At 44.7% G+C, this 19,765-nt stretch overlaps 1 protein-coding gene across 2 annotated transcripts in view; it reads left to right on the forward strand.

The window, feature by feature from the left end:
* ZNF622 (zinc finger protein 622) overlaps positions 1 to 18,735 on the forward strand; it is a 59,486-nt gene extending 40,751 nt beyond the window's left edge. For both annotated transcript variants that reach the window (XM_029590336.1, XM_029590335.1), the window contains exons 5-7: positions 3,052 to 3,167; positions 15,102 to 15,245; positions 18,024 to 18,735. In XM_029590336.1, the coding sequence (XP_029446196.1) occupies positions 3,052 to 3,167; positions 15,102 to 15,245; positions 18,024 to 18,250 (487 nt within the window). In that variant the 3' untranslated portion in view covers positions 18,251 to 18,735. The remainder of the gene's footprint in view (positions 1 to 3,051; positions 3,168 to 15,101; positions 15,246 to 18,023) is intronic.
* The last annotated feature ends 1,030 nt before the right edge of the window (positions 18,736 to 19,765 follow it).

Consider the following 19,765-nt stretch of genomic DNA (forward strand, 5'->3'; position numbering starts at 1 on the left):
CACAAGAACACTTAGACTCAGTAAAAGGTATAAAGTAAATTTTATTTGGCATTGTAAGTGTTCTTGGGAGATGCTGGATACTGGGTGCCCTTTGTCTTTCAAAACGACCAGCATCTCATTGAATACAGGAAGTGACCCTTCTTTTATAGTTAAACATACAGTATTGCCGAAGTTTCTAGAATCACGTGACTGCCCAAAGACTCATTTACAGAGACACATCATGCTGTTGTCATGACAACCTATTCCTGAACTGCCCTGACAGGTTTTCCCAGGTGTAGCTCATTTGCCCCCACTCTCCAGATAATCCTTTTGTCCTGTTAATGATCTTGTCCAGTGAGGTTTCAACAGGATAGTGCCTGAAGCTTCCACCGTTGGTTTCTTCTGTGTGACCCATTGAATAGGCCTCCCTTGTTGGTGCCAGTATGTCTACCTGCTCAGAGACATTTTGCAAGTCACTCAGAGTTCATTCAGCTCTGACAGGCCACAGTACAGCAGAGGCGTGTGGGTATTTTCCTTCTCAATATTGGTTGTCTGATCAGGCATATTCTTCAAAGTGTAAATAACTGATTCACATCTACTCGTTCAAGACCTCTCATGATCTTAAAGACCTCTATCATATCCCCCCTCAGCCATCTCTTCTCCAAGCTGAACAGCCCTAACCTTTTCAGCCTTTCCTCATAGGGGAGCTGTTCCATCCCCTTTATCATTTTGGTCACTCTTCTCTGTACCTTCTCCATCGCAATTATATCTTTTTTGAGATGCGGCGACCAGAATTGTACACAGTATTCCAGGTGCGGTCTCACCATGGAGTGATATAGAGGCATTATGACATTTTCCGTTTTATTAACCATTCCCTTCCTAATAATTCCTAACATTTTGCTTGCTTTTTTGACTGCTGCAGCACACTGAGCCGACAATTTCAAGGTATTATCCACTATGATGCCTAGATCTTTTTCCTGGGTGGTAGCTCCTAATATGGAACTTAACATCGTGTAACTACAGCAAGGGTTATTTTTCCCGCCAGGAACCTAAACAAGGGCAATATCACCTCCCATTTACTGTTGGCCATTTCTCTCCCTATGCAGCCAAGCATATTTCTGGCCTTTGCCGTCACTTAATCCACCTGTTTGGCCACCTTAAGATCATCAGATACATTCGCCAAGAGATCCTGTTCTTCTTTTGTGCTTAGAAATTCATTACATTTCAGCTATACAGTCGTCAACTGCCATCAGAGTTTATATATGGTGCACATCAGTAGTTCATCTCCATCTTGAACTACTTTCTTGGATTTCTGCACCCCAAATGCATGCTCCTGCACTTTTTTTTATTGAATCTCAGCTGCCAAGCACCAGACCATTCCTTGAGCTTTTAGATCACTTCTTATTCTATCTGCTTCTCAGGGGTGTCCACTTTGTTGCAGATTTTAGTGTCATCTACAAAAAAAAGAAATCTTTCCTACAATATAACTATATAATCTATATAATATTAATATTCACACTTTGTCTTGCTCTCATATCTCTACATATGTCATACTAATCTTTAAATTCTTGACTAGCAACTATCGGGGAGTTGGTCACCCATGGTTTGCCCTTCCCATTTAGTGTGCCAAACAGGAGCGAGATCTCAGGAAGATCATAGTTAATGATCTCTAGGTAGTAAAACAGTGCAGCAAGGCAAAAGCCAATCAGAGGAATGCTAAGGTGAGAGGGTATGAGTATATCACCTTTTTTCTAAATAATTAATGTCTGTACAAGTCATTGGCGAGACGTCTTTTGGTGTATTGTGTCCAATTCTGGAGGCCATTCCTCCAAAAGGATATAGACCGTAGAGGAAGCACAGAGGAGGACTACCAAGATGGCACATGGTCTGCATTATAAGCCCTGTGAGATGAGACTTAAGGACCTAAATATCTGAACTGTAAGGGAGATAAGAGGATATGATGGGGATGCTCAAATACCTCATACTGGTGGAAAGAAAGATTATGACTTCTAGTTCTAGAAATGAGACTCTAGGAGGACTTAGATGCAGGAGTGACTTTGCAAAATATTTCTTCACAGAAAGGGTGGTGGATGCATGAAACAGCCTCCCAGTAGGAGGTGGTGGAGGGAAAAATAAATGGAATTCAAGAAGGTATGGGATAAATACAGAAGATCCTTAGTTGCAAGGATGTGAAAGTGGGATCTATAATATTGCACCAGGAAGAAAACTGGGCTTATTACTATCCTTATACCCTCATTTTGTGTTTCTACATGTCTTTGATCATATTATTTAATGAAATACAAAAAATTTATGCTAGCAGTTGCCCTGTTCAATGGATATTCCCAGACTCCATTAGTTGTCTAATTATTATAGCTGGAAAAATAAAGACCATGTCACTATGCAGCATATGTTATGATAGTATTTAGCTCTAGTACAGGTGTGACAGTGCTTTGAAAAGGTTTTCCTGTGAAGCCAAGACTAGTTAGGAGGCAGTGAAGAAATAAAAGATAATTACAGCAATGAGATTGCATTGATCAGACTTGTAAAAAAATATCCAAGGCTGCCAAAATGCTAGAATGTGTGTTAAAGTTCAAAACGTATATTATGAATCAGCACTAAGTATTGTTTCTATTTTCTGGGCTCAATTTACAAGAAACCACATGACTTACAATAATTCAATCTTATTAGTATATATGAAACATTTATAATTTAACCAATTAGGAAAATGTTATGTAAACAAATTAACTCATTGGTGTGTAAATTAGGAGCGATGACTTACTTAACTAACCTATTGTATCACTAACTGTTCTCTGAGACAATGCCTGAATTTCCTTACTGGTAGTTGCACTCCTGAGATATGTCTCAGTAAAGATCTTTCTCTTTTAGGTGTTTGTTTACAGCCTACAACACAGGTCTTGCCCTGTCACACACTTTTAATTGTCTCTACCAGAAAATGAACCTACACCACCTTATTCTTCTGGCATCTCTGCTCAAAGGCACAGTCTTGCTGAGCTGCTATTGAATGCCTCTTGATGTATAAATAAATAAAATGATTACTCTACTCTCTCACAGGACTAGTTACCCTAATCACAAGGAAGGGGATGATGTGGAGATGCATGAAGGAGTATCAGCAGGGGAAAAGAATCTGGAATATGATGATGAAAGCATGGAGCTCATCCTTCCATCAGGCAAGTACTGAAAATATCAGGTGTGAGCAGTGGAGTCCTCCAACATATACATGCTAAAAAGTGCCTGAATTCAAAATGACAGGTGTTCAAAATATACTTGACTTGGTGTGTCTAGTCTTTATCTATCTGGCTCTTGATATTTTGACTGTGGAAGCCTTACTTCCTTGTCTTCCATGAGTGGAGCCTGCAGTTTCCTAACATCCAGACAGGTGAATCCAGAACCAGTGGGTTAGGCACATCTGCTAGCAGATGGAGATGGAACAAAGCTGACATCACAGTATATATATACTCCTGCAGTGACAGCCCGCCAATATTCTCCATATCCAACAGATGGTGGACGTGTATCTCCCTACTGGGGATTGCTTCAAGTTTTAGAAGGAGAAAGAAGGAAATTTAATTCTGCCTGCTCTCCTGCAGTGATACCAATTGGTCCCTCCCCCAGTTGAGAATTCCTGAGGTGATTTTCGTGGTCTCTCAGATGAGTGCCTTGGTCCAGTAGCTGGTTTTTCAGTTGGCATGGACTTAGCTATTGAAACAGCTGGAAGGCAGCGGGTTTAGGAAGCTGAGCGCGGCTGTGACGGTATATGCCCTCTCCCCCCGCAGCTGGAGACCAACTCTGTACTCAGCCAGGATGGGCTGAGCTTAGGTAAAGTTTAAAAAAAAAAAAGGGAGGGGGGGGATTTGAAGGTCTTCCTCTAGTCTCTGTGCTTGGTGTGCCGATCCAAAATTTGTTCCCGCCTCTGAAGGAGCTTAAGGGACATGGGCAACCTGGTGGGTTGAGCAGCCTTTTTGGGCCACTAACCAAAATGGTGCCGGTCATCCATTGCCCCTACCATGTAACAGGTGCCGGCCAATGGTACCGGTAGCCCCGTCACATGGTAGGGACTAAAGGAGTTCGGCCCCATTTTGGTTAGTGGAGCCAATGGCCCGGGAGTGGCAGATCGCTCCCGGGCCCTCCACTGGACCCCACCAGGTGTTTTCGTGAGCCTTGGGAGGGTGGAGGTATTTTATTTAAATTTGGGGGGGGAGCAGCGGCATGTGGTTCCCCTCTCCCTGGAGGTAGGAGTCGGGGCTGTGACCGGGGGGGGAGCGCAAAGCAGAAGGTGCCTAGGGCACCTAATCCTCTTGCCCTGGCCCCACTCTTAGGCTTTTCACTGTGCACCGCAAGGTAGGCCGTGGCGGCACTTTCCTGCGCGTTAGGCTGCCCTCTTCAGGACCATCAGTTTGTACAAGCCCATCCGACTGTCCATTTGTATACCCAGTTTTTGGACGCTTAATTGGATGCCCTCTTGGACATCCAGTTGGTAGCGGCATCTAATTTAGGTGCACACTTTCCTATATGCACAATCTGGGCGGCATTGAGGGCGCTCATCAAGGCACAGGGTTGGACGCTCAAATTTTGGATGTCTTTTTTTTACAGCTCAAAATCAGTTGGACGTGCATCTTTCAGTCGCCTATTAAGTGTACTGACAGACTGATGGTGCCTATAGCCAAAAAACCTAAGCGCCTTACCCTCTGTGCTGCTTGTCATATTCAGGCATCTTAGTCTGGCGTTCCCTCTAACTTGTGCCAGTGCTGTTTGGAGGGTCAGGGAGAATTGCCTTTGTCTGATTTTTGTTAAGCCCGGTTCTTCCCAGCCTGATGAGTCTGGATAAAGACAAGTCAGAAGGGGTGCCTGACCTTGGTTCGTCAGCAGGGGAAGGTAGTTCAGTGAGCACAGGACAAGGTGCCTCATGGTTTTGACATAGATCCTTCTGCCTTTTTCGTGGGTGAAATTTTTTCCAAGGATTGCAATCCTTTAGTCGGGGCAGAGGACTGCGCCTGAAGAAATCTTGCCAGGAGTCGCAGGTGGTGACCTCCTACACGCCTGATGCTGCGGTTAAGCGCCTAAGTACACCTAATTGACAGCCTGTATTCCCAATAGTGACCAGGGTGGCACGGATGATGAAGCTGATCCTTACTCCCTGGTGGATAGGGAAATTCATCCAAGATTGGAACCGTGGAGGACTATGTTGTGGCTCTTTCATACGGATGAGTTACTGGCTCTGATTTCCCAGACATTGAAGATGCTGGGAATCCCTGGGGCTGAATTCATGTCTGAGCCAAAGAAAAATCCCATTTTGATTTCTTTGCGTAAAGCCTCTTGTTTTTTCCCTGTTATGGAAGCCATTCAATAATTGATCTTGAGTGGGGCTCCCTGGAGGTGAATTTCAAAGGGGGACAAGACTTGGAAGGCCTGTACCCCCTGGATTAAGTGGCAAGAGAGCGGTTGCATTTTCCGAAAGTGGACGGGCTTGTGCGTGCCATCTCCAAGCGGACAACTATCCCCGTGGAGGGAGGAGTGGCCTTGAAGGATGTACACAATAGAAGGATTGAGGCCATCTTTAAGCAAGTATTTGAAGCAGTGGCAATGACCTTTTGCAGATAGCTTCTTGTTCCCTGGTGGCTTGTTCCTATTTACTTCTCTCTCAGGGTGCCAATGAATCTGGTGTGAATTCCAGGTCATAATGGAGCCAGAGGCCATCTTTTTGGCAGATGCGGACTGCAGTTTGGTCTGCACCTCAGCCAGAATGGAGGCTTCAGTAATAACAGCCAGGTGTCAGTTATGGCTGAGAAACTGGTTGGCCGATGTGACCACCAAGGCTAACCTTGCGAAGTTGCCCTTTAAAGGCTTGCTCGTGTTTGGGAGTAGATTGGAGAAAATGGCCAATAAATGGGGCTTGGTTGCTGGTGAATAAGAAGCAGATGCCGCTGTCCTTTAGTATGAGAGGTGGTACTAGGGGGATGCAAGCTTTTTTTGACCCTAAAGAGGAGCAGCCTTTCAGAGGACCTGACCTTTTGGTGGGTCTCAGATCTTTGACCCAGACGGGGCGCAGGCTCGGGTAGTGGTGCTGGATTTTTCAGCGGGCCCTGGATAAGGTCAGGGATGTGGAGCAGTATCGCCTCCTGCGTTCCTTGGATGTCAAGAGACTTGTGCGGTATCTGGAGGTTTCTGAATGTTTCCGAAGTCAGATCATCTGTCCTTCATGGTGTAAGGAAGCAGTGTGAACTAGCTTTGCGGGCTGCGGTAGCTCACTGGATTAAGGAGGTGGTCAGTGGGCGCTTATATGGATGCTGAAAAGCCATTGCCTAATCAGGTTAGGGCTCATTCCAGTAGAGCTCAGGCAGTGTCATGGGTGGAGGTTAGGTTGTTGTTGCCCATCGACATTTGCTGAGCTGCAACACTGTTCTCCTTACACACCTTTTCCAGTTTTTGTCATCTGGATGTGCAGGCCCGGGAGGGTGCAGCCTTTACATGTGCGGTGTTGACTGGACCATGGGTAGCCTCCCGTCGTGTTCGGGAGTAGCTTTGGTACATCCCACTGGTCCTGGGATGTACCATGTCTACATGTTAGGAAATGAAGAAATTACTTACTTGATAATTTTGTTTTCCTTGGTGTAGACACTCAGCTTCCCATCCTCTGCTGCCAACTGATTATGTCAATGTCCCTCCTGGGGAGATATGGATCCCAAGGGATTTCTGGAAAGTGTTCATCCTGTCCCTAGCTTGGGGTGCCTTTGTTCTTATTTGAGTTCAGTGTTTGTTGTTGGTTGAATACAGTTATGGTTGACTATTTTTAATCAAGTTTTTTGCTAGTCTGTCCACAGTGGCTTTTGAAGAGAATACTGGCAGGCTGGAGTCACTGCAGGAGTCTATATACTGTGAGGTCAGCTTGCTCCGTCTACATCTGCCAGCAGGGGAGCGTAACCCACTCATCCTGAGTCCATCTGTAGAACACCATTAGTCATAAAATTTTATTAGACAGACTGGTTGAAATTGGCCTAATAGATAATACATTACGATTGTTCGAGTCATATCTAAAAAATAGACATTATAAGGTTAAAATAGGCAGCTTTGAATCTGAACCCATTGAACTAACTCAAGGGGTTCCCCAAGGATCCTCACTATCGTCCATGCTGTTCAATATATATATGTTGCCACTCTGCAAGCTATTAACGGGCTTAGGGCTCACACACTTCATTTATGCAGACGATGTGCAAATTTTAATCCCCATCACTGAATCCATAGCTAAAGCCCTCAAACTTTGGGAAGTCTACCTTTCTGCCATTCACCAACTGCTAACACAAATTAATTTAGCCCTAAATACCTCCAAAATGGAGCTTCTAATTATCTGTCATAAACTAAATGATAAAGTCCTATCTGATATTAATTCCATTCAAATTAAATACCATACTGCAATTGAGGTGAGAGACCTAGGTGTAATACTTGACACATGAATTTTTTTTAATTTAATTCAAAGTACAACAATAAAATATTGTTACTATAAGCTACAAGTAATAAAAAAAAATTAAGGCCCCTCCTCCATCAGACTGATTTCAGAACTGTTCTTCAGGCACTAATCTTTTCCAAAGTGGATTATTGTAAACCTATACTGCCAGGACTTCCAGCATCGACAATCAGACCCCTTCAACTCCTACAAAACGCCACTGTCAGAGTCCTTACAAACACTCGAAGAAATGACCATATTACACCTATTCTAAAAGATTGTCACTGGCTTCTGACATCTTACAGAATACTTTTCAAGAGCCTAACACTAATCCACAAAACATTATATAATCAAAATGTAGAATGGCTCAATGCTTCCCTTCATTTTCAGACCCTGCAAAGAATTACGAGATCTGCCAGCAACAGGACTTTACCAATACCTTCACCCAAATTAGCACACCTCACTTCCATTCGTGAACAAGCAGTATCTCTAGCAGGTCCTTCCATTTGGAACACAATACCACAAGAATTGAGACTTGAGCCCAATGCTTATACTTTAAAAAAAGAAAACGTTGAAGACCTGGCTGTTCCAGCAGGCCTTCTCATAATGTTTACCTGCTTTGACATTCAAAGCCTTAAAGCAGAGTCTTTTTATATAGTTTTTATATTTCCAATAGTTTTAAGCTATTTATATTTAAGATTGTTGTTTTTATGTTACTTTTAAATGTATTTTATTGCATATATTAATTAACTATTGAAATTTTAAATGTAACTTCATATCATATTTTATTTCTATGCTTTATATATTTTATTGTAAACCGATGTGATGTGCCAACAAACATCGGTATAGAAAAGCAATAAATAAACACAGAAAGGAAAACAAAATTATCAGGTAAGTAATTTCTTCAATATGCATCCTCTTCAGTGCTCCCTGCTGTCTCGTTGGAGCCCACAGTCTGAGGACTATTCGATTCAGCTCCACCTGCTGATGGAGGTCAGCTCTCAACTACAGTGGTGGTTACAAGCAGGTCATCTAAGAAAGGGTGTTTCTCAAAATATCACTGGATTGGCTAGTACTCAACGACAGATTCGAGCCTTCAGGGTTGGGGAGCTCACTGTCAGGAACTGAGAGCGCAAGTTTGCTGGAGTACAGAAGAGTCTTTCTAGAATATCAATCTGCTGGAAGCCCAGGTAGTCCAGTTGGCATGCTTTGCAGTTTGGCGACAAGTTGCAGGGTTGAGCAGATAATGTCAGACAATGCATCGACAGTGGCCTACATCAGTTGGCAGGGAGGAACCAAGAGCCAGCAAGTGTTGCAGGAAATACACTTATGCCCATTCCATAAATTGGTCTATCTTCACGAGATCTCAACCTGGCATATTACAGCAAAAGACAATGTAAGAGCAGACTTTCTCAGCAGGCAGAGTCTGGACCCAGGAGAATGGATATTGTTAGGCGAGGAGTTTCAGCTAATAGTGGATCGCTGGGGCCTTCTATTTCTGGACCTGCTAGCGACTTCTCGCAATGTGAAGGCTCCTTGATTCTTCAGTTGCAGGAGAGATCCAGTCATTGGGCAATGATGCTCTCCTGCAGGAATGTCCAGAGGACAAGCTTCTGTTTGCTTTTCCCCCGTGGCCCATGTTGGGCAGAATGATTTGCAAGGGCTAAAGTTACAGACGGTTGATCCTTCTGGTGGCACCAGATTGGCTCAGGAGACCATGATATGCGGATCTGTGAAGGCTCTGTAAAGGCTCCTGGTAGACTCCCCTCCTCTGGTTTCCAGCGCACATGGATCTGTTGTAACGGGTGCAAAACCTACAGTCTGGTCTGTGAGAATAGTTTTTGTGAGGAAAGTTAGTCAGAGTTAGGGGATTTTTTTTCTATTTATTTGTTAGTGATTGCCTTAACTTTGCTACTTGAAAAAGAAAAAAACCCCCAGAGGTGAAGCTTAGTTTCGACATACGAATGATGTGGTCAGCCTCCCAGGGGTCGCTAGGCTCTGAGAGGGCCATCCCCTGCTGGTTGAGGCAGCTGCAAGCCAGGGTTGAGGACCCTCATTCTTCTGTGGCAGCTTGGGTGCGATACAGGGGAGCCCGGTTCACTCCACCCTGAGGATCAGCACTTTGGACCACTGCCGGGGCAAGGTTTGAAAAAAAAAAAAAAAAGACTTGGTTTTATTTTTACTTTTGTTATCCCTCAGCAGGTCGGCTCTTTCTACCTCCCTGGGTTTTCGCCGCATTTTCGGATACGGGGGGGGGGGGGGGGTCGTTTTTGCAGCTGTTGGGGCTTGCTGCGTTTCGCTCTCTCTCCCCTCATGCTGCGGGCCTCCTTGTGCCGCGTGTGCCTCTCGTGTGAGGGAGTTTGTTTGGCTTGTTTGCCTGGGGGGGAGGGTTCCACCGTAGTTCCAAAAGTTAAAAAAAAAAAATCACAAATGCTAGATCTACCTGCGTTTTGGAAGCATCAGCTGATCCTCAGCAGGCTGGAATTGATCCGTTCCCGCTCATCGCGGGAACAGAGGCCATCTTAATCATTTAGATCTGCTACTCAGGCAGCCATGGGGGAGGGGTTGCTAACACCTCCCCTTTCTCCGCAGAGGAGTTTCCCTGCTGATAGGGAGCCTTTACAGCCTGATTCCCCTGCTACGGAGGATGACCCTGCGGGGGTCTCTGACTCCTCCTCTTCTTCCTTTTTGACTGGCAAGAGGCGCATGGTAGAAAAAGTCGCTGCTGGAGGGACCAAATCTCATGCCAGGAAGCACGCTAAACTTCAAGGTGAGAAGGGACCGTCTCTGCCTAAGCATTCGCTCCGTATGGGGTTTCCTCAGCCGGATACAGATTCCTCTGGGATGATACCGATCCAGAGGAACCAGATCCACAGCCTTCTCTGCAGGGGGTGGATACAGATCCTGATCTGCAGCCACAAAGGGCAGTAAGAGGCTTACAGGCTGCGGAGGGGGATGACCCCAAAGTAGTTTGCCTTTATCGCAAGGATGAGCTTGCTCCTCTTATTCCTGCTATCCTGGCGGAGCTGGGCATTGACAGTCCTCCTGAGGAGGACTGTCAATGGTAAGATGGTAAGATGGATCCTGTCTTGTTGGGCCTGAGAGGTCCAGCGGCTGCCTTCCCTTTTCATTTCTCAGCTACAGAGTTGCTGTTCCGGGAGTGGGATACCCTGGAGCTGGGTTTGAAAGTGGGAAAGTCTATGGATAAGCTATATCCTCTGCCAGAGGATGCTTTAGAGATGCTGTGGGTGCCCAAGGTAGACGCAGCTGTCCCCGATGTTACCAAGAAGACCAGTTACTCCCGCTCACCTGTTGCGGGAGTAACTGCACTTAAGGACCTGCAGGACCGGAAGTTGGAGGTCCAACTTAAGAGAATTTTTTGAAGTCTCCGCCCTGGGAGTCAGGGCAGCTGTGTGCAGCAACTTCGCAATGAGAGTGTGTCTCCGATGGTTGCAACTATTACAGACCAATGCAAGTCTTTCGCAGGAGGAAGCTGCTCAGGCGAGTCGGTTAGAATCCTCCGTGGCCTACTGTGCTAATGTGTTTCACGACTTGTTGCGGACATCGGCGAGATCCATGGTGTCGGCGGTCTCGGCTCGTAGACTGTTGTGGTTGAGATATTGGTCAGCAGATGTGTCCTCCAAGGCCCAGCTTGGTTCTATGCCGTTTAAAGGAAAATTACTGTTTGGCAAGGTCTTGGAGGATATGATTCAATCTTTGGGTGAAAATAAAGTTCATTGCTTGCCGGAGGACAGGCCTTGGTCTCGGGGTTCCTTCTCTTCTAGAGCCAGATTCAGGGGGAATCGGCGCTATCTACCGGCTAAAACACCTAACTCTTCCTTTCGGCCAGCACAACCGAAGCAGCAAGCCTGGTCCCCCGCCTTTTCGTGGCTGAAGATTTGGAAGAGCGGGAACGGCCCAATCTGCCCCGGGGTCCAAATCCTCACAATGAAGGGGCGCTGGTCCATTCCTCGAGGCTGGCGGTAGGGGGAAGTCTGTCCCTATATTTCGAGGAATAGGCCAAGATCACAACAGATCAATGGATGCTCACAGTGATAAAACAAGGCTACGCTTTCGATTTTGCACGGCACCCTCGGGACCGGTTTCTAGTCTCTCCCTGCGGATACGCGGCCAAACATCAGGTGGTTCAGGACACTTTGCAGTGGCTGCTGTAGCTAGAGGCCATTGTCCCTGTACCTGTAGGGGCAAGGAGGAAGGGTCGGTACTCCATTTACTTCATCGTTCCAAAGAAAGAGGGTGCATTCCGGCCCATTCTGGATCTCAAGAGTGTAACCAGATGCCTCAGAGTACCAAGGTTTTGCATGGAAACTCTTCGCTTGGTCATTGCCTCGGTCAGAAAGGGGGAGTTTCTGGCGACCCTAGATCTCACAGAGGCATATCTGCATAAGGCCGGCTCATCGGCGGTTTCTTCGCTTCTCAGTCCTGGGCCAGCACTTTCAATTCCAAGCTCTTCCCTTCGGTCTGGCCATGGCTTCTCGGACGCTCACCAAAGTAATGGTGGTGGTAGCGGCTCAGCTTCGGAGGGAAGGACTGCTAGTGCATCCCTATCTGGACGACTGGTTGATTCAGGCAAAGTCAGCCGACCTCGCGCAGAGGGCAGTTCACAGGGTACTCCAGCTCCTGCAGTCATTGGGCTGGGTGATCAATCTATCCAAGAGCAGACTTGTGCCCTCACAGTCCCTGGAATATTTGGGGGCGTTATTCGACACGCAGCAAGGCAGAGTGTTTCTCTCTGCAGACCGAATTGTCAAGCTACAAGCCCAAGTCCGGGGGTTCTTGCTCAAGAGTCCTCCCACAGTTCGGGATTACTTACAGGTGCTTGGCTCGATGACTTCCACCTTGGAACTGGTACCTTGGGCTTTTACTCATATGCGGCGCTTTTGTCTTGCAGCATGGCTTTTGAAAGGCGCCGCTTGAGTCATAAAGGTTATTCTCCGGCTGTGGTGGCGACTCTGCTGAACTCGCGTAAGACATTTACCAACCTAGCGTATGTTTTTTTTAATTTTATTTTAAGGTATTTTATATACCGCCACGGTGTGGCTTTGGCAGCGCATCCGGATGTGGTTCTTTTTCTACGGGGCGCCAAGCATTTGCGGCCTCCTGTGAGACATTCTTGTCCATCTTGGAATTTGAATTTGGTGCTCAAAGCTCTGGTCTCAGCTCCCTTTTGAGCCTTTGAAGAGGATCGCCCTGAAGGACCTTACTTTGAAGATTATCTTTCTGGTTGTTATTACGTCTGCTCGTAGAGTATCAGAGCTCCAAGCTCTTTCTTGTAGGGAACCGTTCTTGCGAATTTCGGATTCAGGGGTTTCTTTACGAACGGTGCCTTCCTTTCTACCGAAAGTGGTCTCGGCCGTTCATGTCAACCAATCTGTGGAGCTTTCGGCTTTCTTGGACGTAGATTGGTTGGATCAGTTGTCTGGGGACTTGCGGAGGCTGGACGTTCGCAGAGCATTATTATGTTGTTTGGAGGTCACCAATGATTTTCGGCTGACGGACCATCTATTTGTACTGTGGAGTGGTCCCAAGCATGGTAGGATGGCATCAAAGACTACTATAGCTCGCTGGTTGAAGGAGGCCATTAACTCTGCTATTTATTGCGTGGTAAGCCTCTTCCTCTAGAGCTTCGTGCTCACCCTAGTCGTTCTCAGGCGACGTCTTGGGTGGAATGTCACTTGGTGTCGCCGCAGGAGATTTGTTGGGCGGCTACTTGGTCATCCATTCATATGTTTGCAAGGCATTACCAATTGGATGTACAGGCACCGGGGTCTGCGGAGTTTGGAGCAGGTGTGCTGCGAGCGGGCCTCTCCAGATCCCACCCCACATAGGTCAGCTCTGATACATCCCAGGAGTCTGGACTGATCCGGGTACGTACAGGGAAAGGAAAATTAGTTTCTTACCTGATAATTTTCATTCCTGTAGTACCACAGATCAGTCCAGAGTCCCGCCCGTAAGATATATGGCAGTTAGAGAGTCCGTTCGTTCTCTATTTCTTTGGTTGTTAAATCTGCAGAAAACGCTATTCTGTTTTGGATTGTCCTTGTGTCAGTGGGTCCACAGGTTCCGTTCCTTGAGAGGTTCGGTGACCCGACTATTTTTTGTCTAGTTGAGAGGTTCTTGTACATAGTTCTAGTAGTTCTGAAGTCATACTGCTTTGACATTGAGTAATACTGCTTGACTGTAGGTGGCACCATCCTATGTAAGGCGGAGTTTGTTTTAAAAACATCTGTCTCCATCTGCTAGGGGGGGTGGGGGGCAAAACCCAGGAGTCTGGACTGATCCGTGATACTACAGGAACAAAAATTATCAGGTAAGAAACTAATTTTCCTTTGCCCAGTTAGGTTAGGGATCATTCCACTAGGGCTCAGGCAGTGTCATGGGCAGAAGTTAAATTGTCTCCCATAAGCATTTGCTGAGCTGCAACGTGGTCATCCTTACACACCTTTTTCAGATATTATCGTCTGGATGTGCAGGGCCAGAAGGTATGCAGCCTTTGCACATGGGGTTTTGACTGGATCGCGGCCAGCCTCCTGCCCTATTTGGGAGTATCTTGGATACACCCCACTGGTTCTGGATTTTAAGAAATTAGAAATTACTAACTTGATTTTTTTGTTTTTTTCTTTAGGACAGATTGATGACTCCAACTTCCTGCCCTTGGCTGCCGAATGATTGTGCTAAGGTCCTCCTCAGAGGCTACCTGTTCCAGGGTTTACTATAAATGTTAATCCAGTCCCTTGACTAGTGTAAATGCATTCTTTGTCTGAGCTCAGTGTTCCTGTTGGCTGAGTACTGCAGTGGTTATCTGTTATTGATCAAGCTTTTGTTGGTCTGTCCACAGTTGGCTTTGCAGAGAATATTGGCAGGCTGATGTCACTGGAGGGGTATTTATTCTGTGATGTCAGCTTTGCTCTGTCTTCATCTGCTGGTAGAGGTACATTACCCATTGAGTCTGGATTCATCTCTGTCCTAAAGAGAAGGAAATTATCAGGAAAGTAGTAATTTCTCAATCTCACTCTCTGCTTCAGGTATCATCTTTGTAATCAGTTTTATGCTTATTGATAGTGCAGTTATTTTTTTTTTTTTTAGCTGCGTTTATAGCATTTTCACAAACTTGTAGAAAGCAATTTTGTTTAAATGTTAATGTTCTTTGTTGGTTGTCATACCTTTCATTGAATCAAAATAAGAATGACCTGAAGACGTCCCAGTACGTAGGTTTTGGAGACCACATAGTTCTCTTCTTTAGATCTGATTGTAAGGCTGAAAGCAGGAAACATTTCTAGCTAAAGATTGTTGTATGGAAGGGATTTTCATAGTGTGGTAGTCTTTGGGAGGTGGAATATCATTAGTCACTGTTAATTATTCAAAAACATGTATGCTGGACAACTTCAGCAATGAAACATCTGCAGACCCAGTTTGGGTATTAGATCTCTAATGTTTAATGCTGTTCAGAAACTGAGCAAGTTTTATATAAATGCTTACTCTTCCTTTTTGGAATTCTCGTGATGCTCGTTGGAGTCTTCTGAAGTTAGACCCTTGAGCCAGTGCTCTTACAGAATTGTTGCACTTCAGATAGTGCTTCTCTCTGACATGGGGGCTTTCTCTTTCTTTCATTGCCTTTACTCTGTTATCGCTTGCTGCATTACAGGTGCCAGGATTGGCCACCGTTCCCTGATGAGGTACTACAAGCAACGGTTTGGTCTGCAGAGAGCAGTGGTTGTCTCTAAGAATCGGCAGGCAGTGGGCAAGGTGCTGCAGCAATACAGAGCCCTGGGCTGGACGAGCGGCACCGGTGAGTGAGAAGTGCAGCATTGGGGCTTTTCTTGTCCCAGTGGCTGCTGTGCTGAAGCAGGTGCTGTGTAGTATGTGCCAAGTGGCAAAAACACCAATTTACCAGAATTGCTTTTTAGGAAACATGCAGCAGGTCAGATACATAACTGGCCAGAAGTTAGCAACACATATGATTGCCGGAGTCTGGACCCTTGCAAATCTTGACACTTCTCTCGCTCAGGCTTGTACATGAAACAGGGATATTCTGTATTTGGTTCTGGGCTGATCTTCTAGAGGCAGCAAGACAAACAGGATAATGATAAACAGGTATTCATATTAAGAATGTTAAATATTAAACAGTTGAGATGAGTTTGGTGTGGTCATCACTTTGACTCAATCATCAAGTCTGAAAAAAGAGAAGTGTATATATTGCTATATAAACTTTCAATTAACACAAAGGTATGCTAATTTGGATCAGAGGTGGGGTTCAGATCTTGGTCAAAAGGTCGTTCCATGTTCAATAAAACATTACTTTGCTCAAATTACAGTTTTACCCAAAAATATTTTTGATGAGGGAGTTACAATTCAAAATACTTCATAGAGTAGTTATGTCCTATTAGGGCATCAAATGTGGGAATTTGATGCCCTAATAGGAATGCCCTATTAATGCCCTGGAAAAATGCCCTAAATGAAACAGAGAGCGTGGCATAGATGGTCTATCTAGTCTGCTCATCCACACCAACTGCTCATGTTTTTACAATTCCTTCCTCTCTTGCAGAGCTGCTCTGTGCTTGTCTGTGCCATCTTGAATTCAGATAATGTCCTTGTTGTTCTGTACATCCATCACCCTCTCTGTGTAGAAATATTTGCTCAGATTACCCCTGAGTCTATTCTCTTTTCTCCTTATCCAGTGACCCTTTCTTCCAGACCCTTCTTTCTGTTGAAAGAGACAGTCACCTTTGCATTTATTCCGTGGAGGTGTTTAAATGTCTATAATATCTTCCCTTTCTCTGCAGGGTATACATATTTAGATTTTTAAGGCTGTCACCATACATTTTATGATGAAGAGTGATGACTATTTTATTAGCTGCCCTCTGTATTTATTCTTCGGTTTAGATCCTTTTGAAGGTGCAGTCTCAAATAGTATGCAGCACTTCTTCAAATGAAGGCTCACCAGAGACTTAAACAGAGGCAATATCGCCTCCTTTTTTCTGTCCGACAGAAGGTGGATCATTAATCCATTGCCTTTTGTCCTGTGAGCAAACTACTAAATTTTCACATGATGGAATGCAAGTTGTTTAAATGGCATTTTCTCTGAAAATATTATTTTCACTAAAATCTGTTTGGGATGTCAAATTGTGATTCTGCAATTGAAAAGACTGAATGCTCAGGAATAAATTGCTCTTAATTGCAAGACATTGCAGTCTCTTTAATTAGCAGAAGATTCACTACCAGCTGTTGTGATATAGAAAGCTAAATTATATGGCATGATTCTTATGGAATATATGACAGTATCAAAGTGGATGATGGAAAGATTATATGGGATTTATTTGTATATCTATTCCTTACTCTAAAGAGCAGCTGCTTAGAATCTTTGATTAATATATAATTTGTGGCTGAGATACCTGGTGGGGTGATAGTCGGAAAGGGGAAATATTTTTGGTACTGCGTCCATTGTTCATAAATAGGGTGTGTTTGTTTTCTCCCTTTTGTATTCTCTCCCTTCTTTTGAAGACATGAATATTTCATGTATCTAGGATCCGAATATCTGAAGTTTGTTTGCTGATTACAAATATCACTCAGTTGATAAAGGGATCGTTTAGTAACCTTTTTCTAAAGGGTTATTATGTATGTATGCTACCTGAAAAAATTCATTAAAAAGGTTTGAAGATAAGTTAAATTTGTTGAAATGAAGGTACACAAACCAGCGGACAAAAGTGTTGTTCCCTGCAGTTTTGTCAGATCTTCCATTGATTTCTGAGCTGAACTTTTGCTTTTTGGTCCAGCAAAGGCAGGAAAAATAGAAAAAGCCCAGGAAGTTGCAAATGAAGGTACATGTGCGATAAGGCTAGAAGAGACTGATTCTGCTTAAGATAGAGGACCAATGGGGCAGGAGAAACTGTTAAGCAAACGCACCCTCCACTGCAAAAAACACTCTTTTCAAATGTGGTGGCATACCTGAAGTTTTTCAGTAGGTTATAGGGACTGAGTACAATGATTTAAGATGGCACAAATCTTTTGAGTTGCTGTGTTAGGGGTAACTAACGCCCATGACTCTTTCATTCCTGTGTAATCCAGGCGCTCATATTCTTTATTCCATTCCAGGTAACAGCAGCTGGTGTGACCAGGGTGGACAGGGATTTCAGTGGTGCGATTGCATTATCCATTACTCCTAAAAGATCAAATTCACAAATTAGAGCAATGGTTCTTAAACCTGTCCTGGGGGACCTCCAACCAGTCAGATTTTCAGGATATCTGAAATGAATATGTATGAGATAAATCTGCATATTCATTGTGGATATCCTGAAAACCTGACTGACTGGAGGTGGTCCTGGGCAGGTTTGGGAACTGCCATATTAGAGCATTCAGGTTTAAGTTCCTGAAGCAGTTCGAGAGGAAAAAAATAGCGGTGTTCACAAAAATAAAACCCATGTATATTTCTCTAGCCTCCTGATCTGGAGTGATCAAGAGTTTTCTTGGCTTCCAGCAGCTAGTCTGAGGATTGTACTGTTAGATGATTTTAGTTAGTATATTCCAAACTTGGTTATTTTTTTCACTCTCTCTCTCGGTGTAACTCTAGGTGTATCGCTTGATGGGCAGCGTGACATGCAGTACATTCAGAGGATGAAATCCAAGTGGATGTTGAAGACCGCCATGAGCAACAATGCCACCAAGCAGATGCACTTTCGGCCCTCAAGTCAGATTCTAAGCTCCTGCAGGCACTGTCGCACAAACATTCAATCAGTTCCTGCTTTTTTTTTTTCTTTTAAGTGTTTTTCCTTTATTTTTCTTTGTCTTACCATTTGAATTTTTCACTCCTGTCTCTTCTGCGACTGTCCTGCAGCACTGCCACAACCGAGAGAGTGGAGATGATCTTGACTTTTTTTTTTTTTAATCTTCGCTTTTACTCATATTCTCTCCATAGTTTCTCATAGTAGTTTTTGTGCTCTTGAAAACCAATTAAAACCAAATTTTAGAAGTGAGTTAAAAAGCTTCTCCCATGCCCTCTTGGTACTGCTTCTGTCTTTTATAATATGCATTTTTTTTCTGTTCCTTTACTCTTAATAATTTCAGAGGGGTGACAACTGAACAGAATGGTTCAGATCCCTTTTTGCAGGACTTGAATCTGACCTGTGTCACTTTGGCAAGAGTGGACATATGTAATCCTGCTGGGTGTGGTATACTGAAGTGTCTGATCCTTTGCGGTAAAAAGGGTCACCTAATCTTTATAGGACCTAAAATTGTATTTATGTGCCATTAACTAACTGGAAAAATTATACATTTTCATTAAATCAGAAAATTCGTAATCTCTTTTTTCTTGCTACTAGAATTGTTACTGGTGGTGGTTCCAACCTTTTGGATTACAAAGTTTTTATGAGAGGTATTTTCCGTGTTCCAGCGATCCATTCTGTCATTTCTCCATTTTTTTTTTTAAGGACAGTTTGAGTAGCCAATCAACTGATTATGGGTTTTGTTATTGTCCTTTCTCCATTTTGTGCTTTGTTGTACAACATACCTGAGCAGCTCAGGGGACTCTCATTGACCCAAGTGCTTAAAAGGGTCCTGCCTCGGAGGTCCACCTCAGCACCACTCATTAGTTAATAGCCTCTTCCAACCAGTGTTGTGTGGGGAATGTGCTAAATATTTGTGCTTTTTTTTCTTCTAGTTCTCTGGCTCCCTCCTCCAGCTCCCTTTCACTTCTCAGCTCCCATCTTCTCTGTCTCTCCCTTCGCCTAGCATCCCCCAGCAACTCACCACTTCTGTCTTTGTTCCACCTTCCCAGCTTCAGTTTCCCTCTCGGCTCCTCTAATTTCCCCTGATCCATGTTGTGGCAGTGGTAACCAGCAGCATGAGGGAGCATCCCTGTGCCTCTCTGAACAACCCTACATGGGGGAGAAGCTGGCAGCGGAATCAGAAAAAGATGAGTAACTCAGATATTCACCCACAGCTCCATGCCCTAGCTCATGACAATTTATCTCTTTTCCCCCAGAACTCTCTGCTGCTGCTGCTGCTCCTCCTGTGCTCTTCCATCAATCTGTCTCTGTCCTCAGGCTCTCTCCTCTGCAGTCCCTATGCTTTCTTGATTACCTCTTTCACTGTCCACTGTGCCTCCAGGCTAGGTGCTCCTCACCAGTGATCTCTCCATCCCCATGCTCTCCTGCCAGCACTGCCCTAACTCTCTCCAGTTTTATTCTGTCTTCCCATTCCCTCCTGCAGCTGAAAGAGGTAGTCCTACTGTGGTGGCAGGAGCAGGAAGATAGTGAACATGTGCTCCCTGCAGCTGTTGCACTGCTTCCTCCATGCCCCCCCCCCCCCATGTTT

This window comes from Rhinatrema bivittatum, chromosome 2 (assembly GCF_901001135.1).
Source record: "Rhinatrema bivittatum chromosome 2, aRhiBiv1.1, whole genome shotgun sequence".
In the NCBI taxonomy this organism is placed as follows: domain Eukaryota; kingdom Metazoa; phylum Chordata; class Amphibia; order Gymnophiona; family Rhinatrematidae; genus Rhinatrema; species Rhinatrema bivittatum.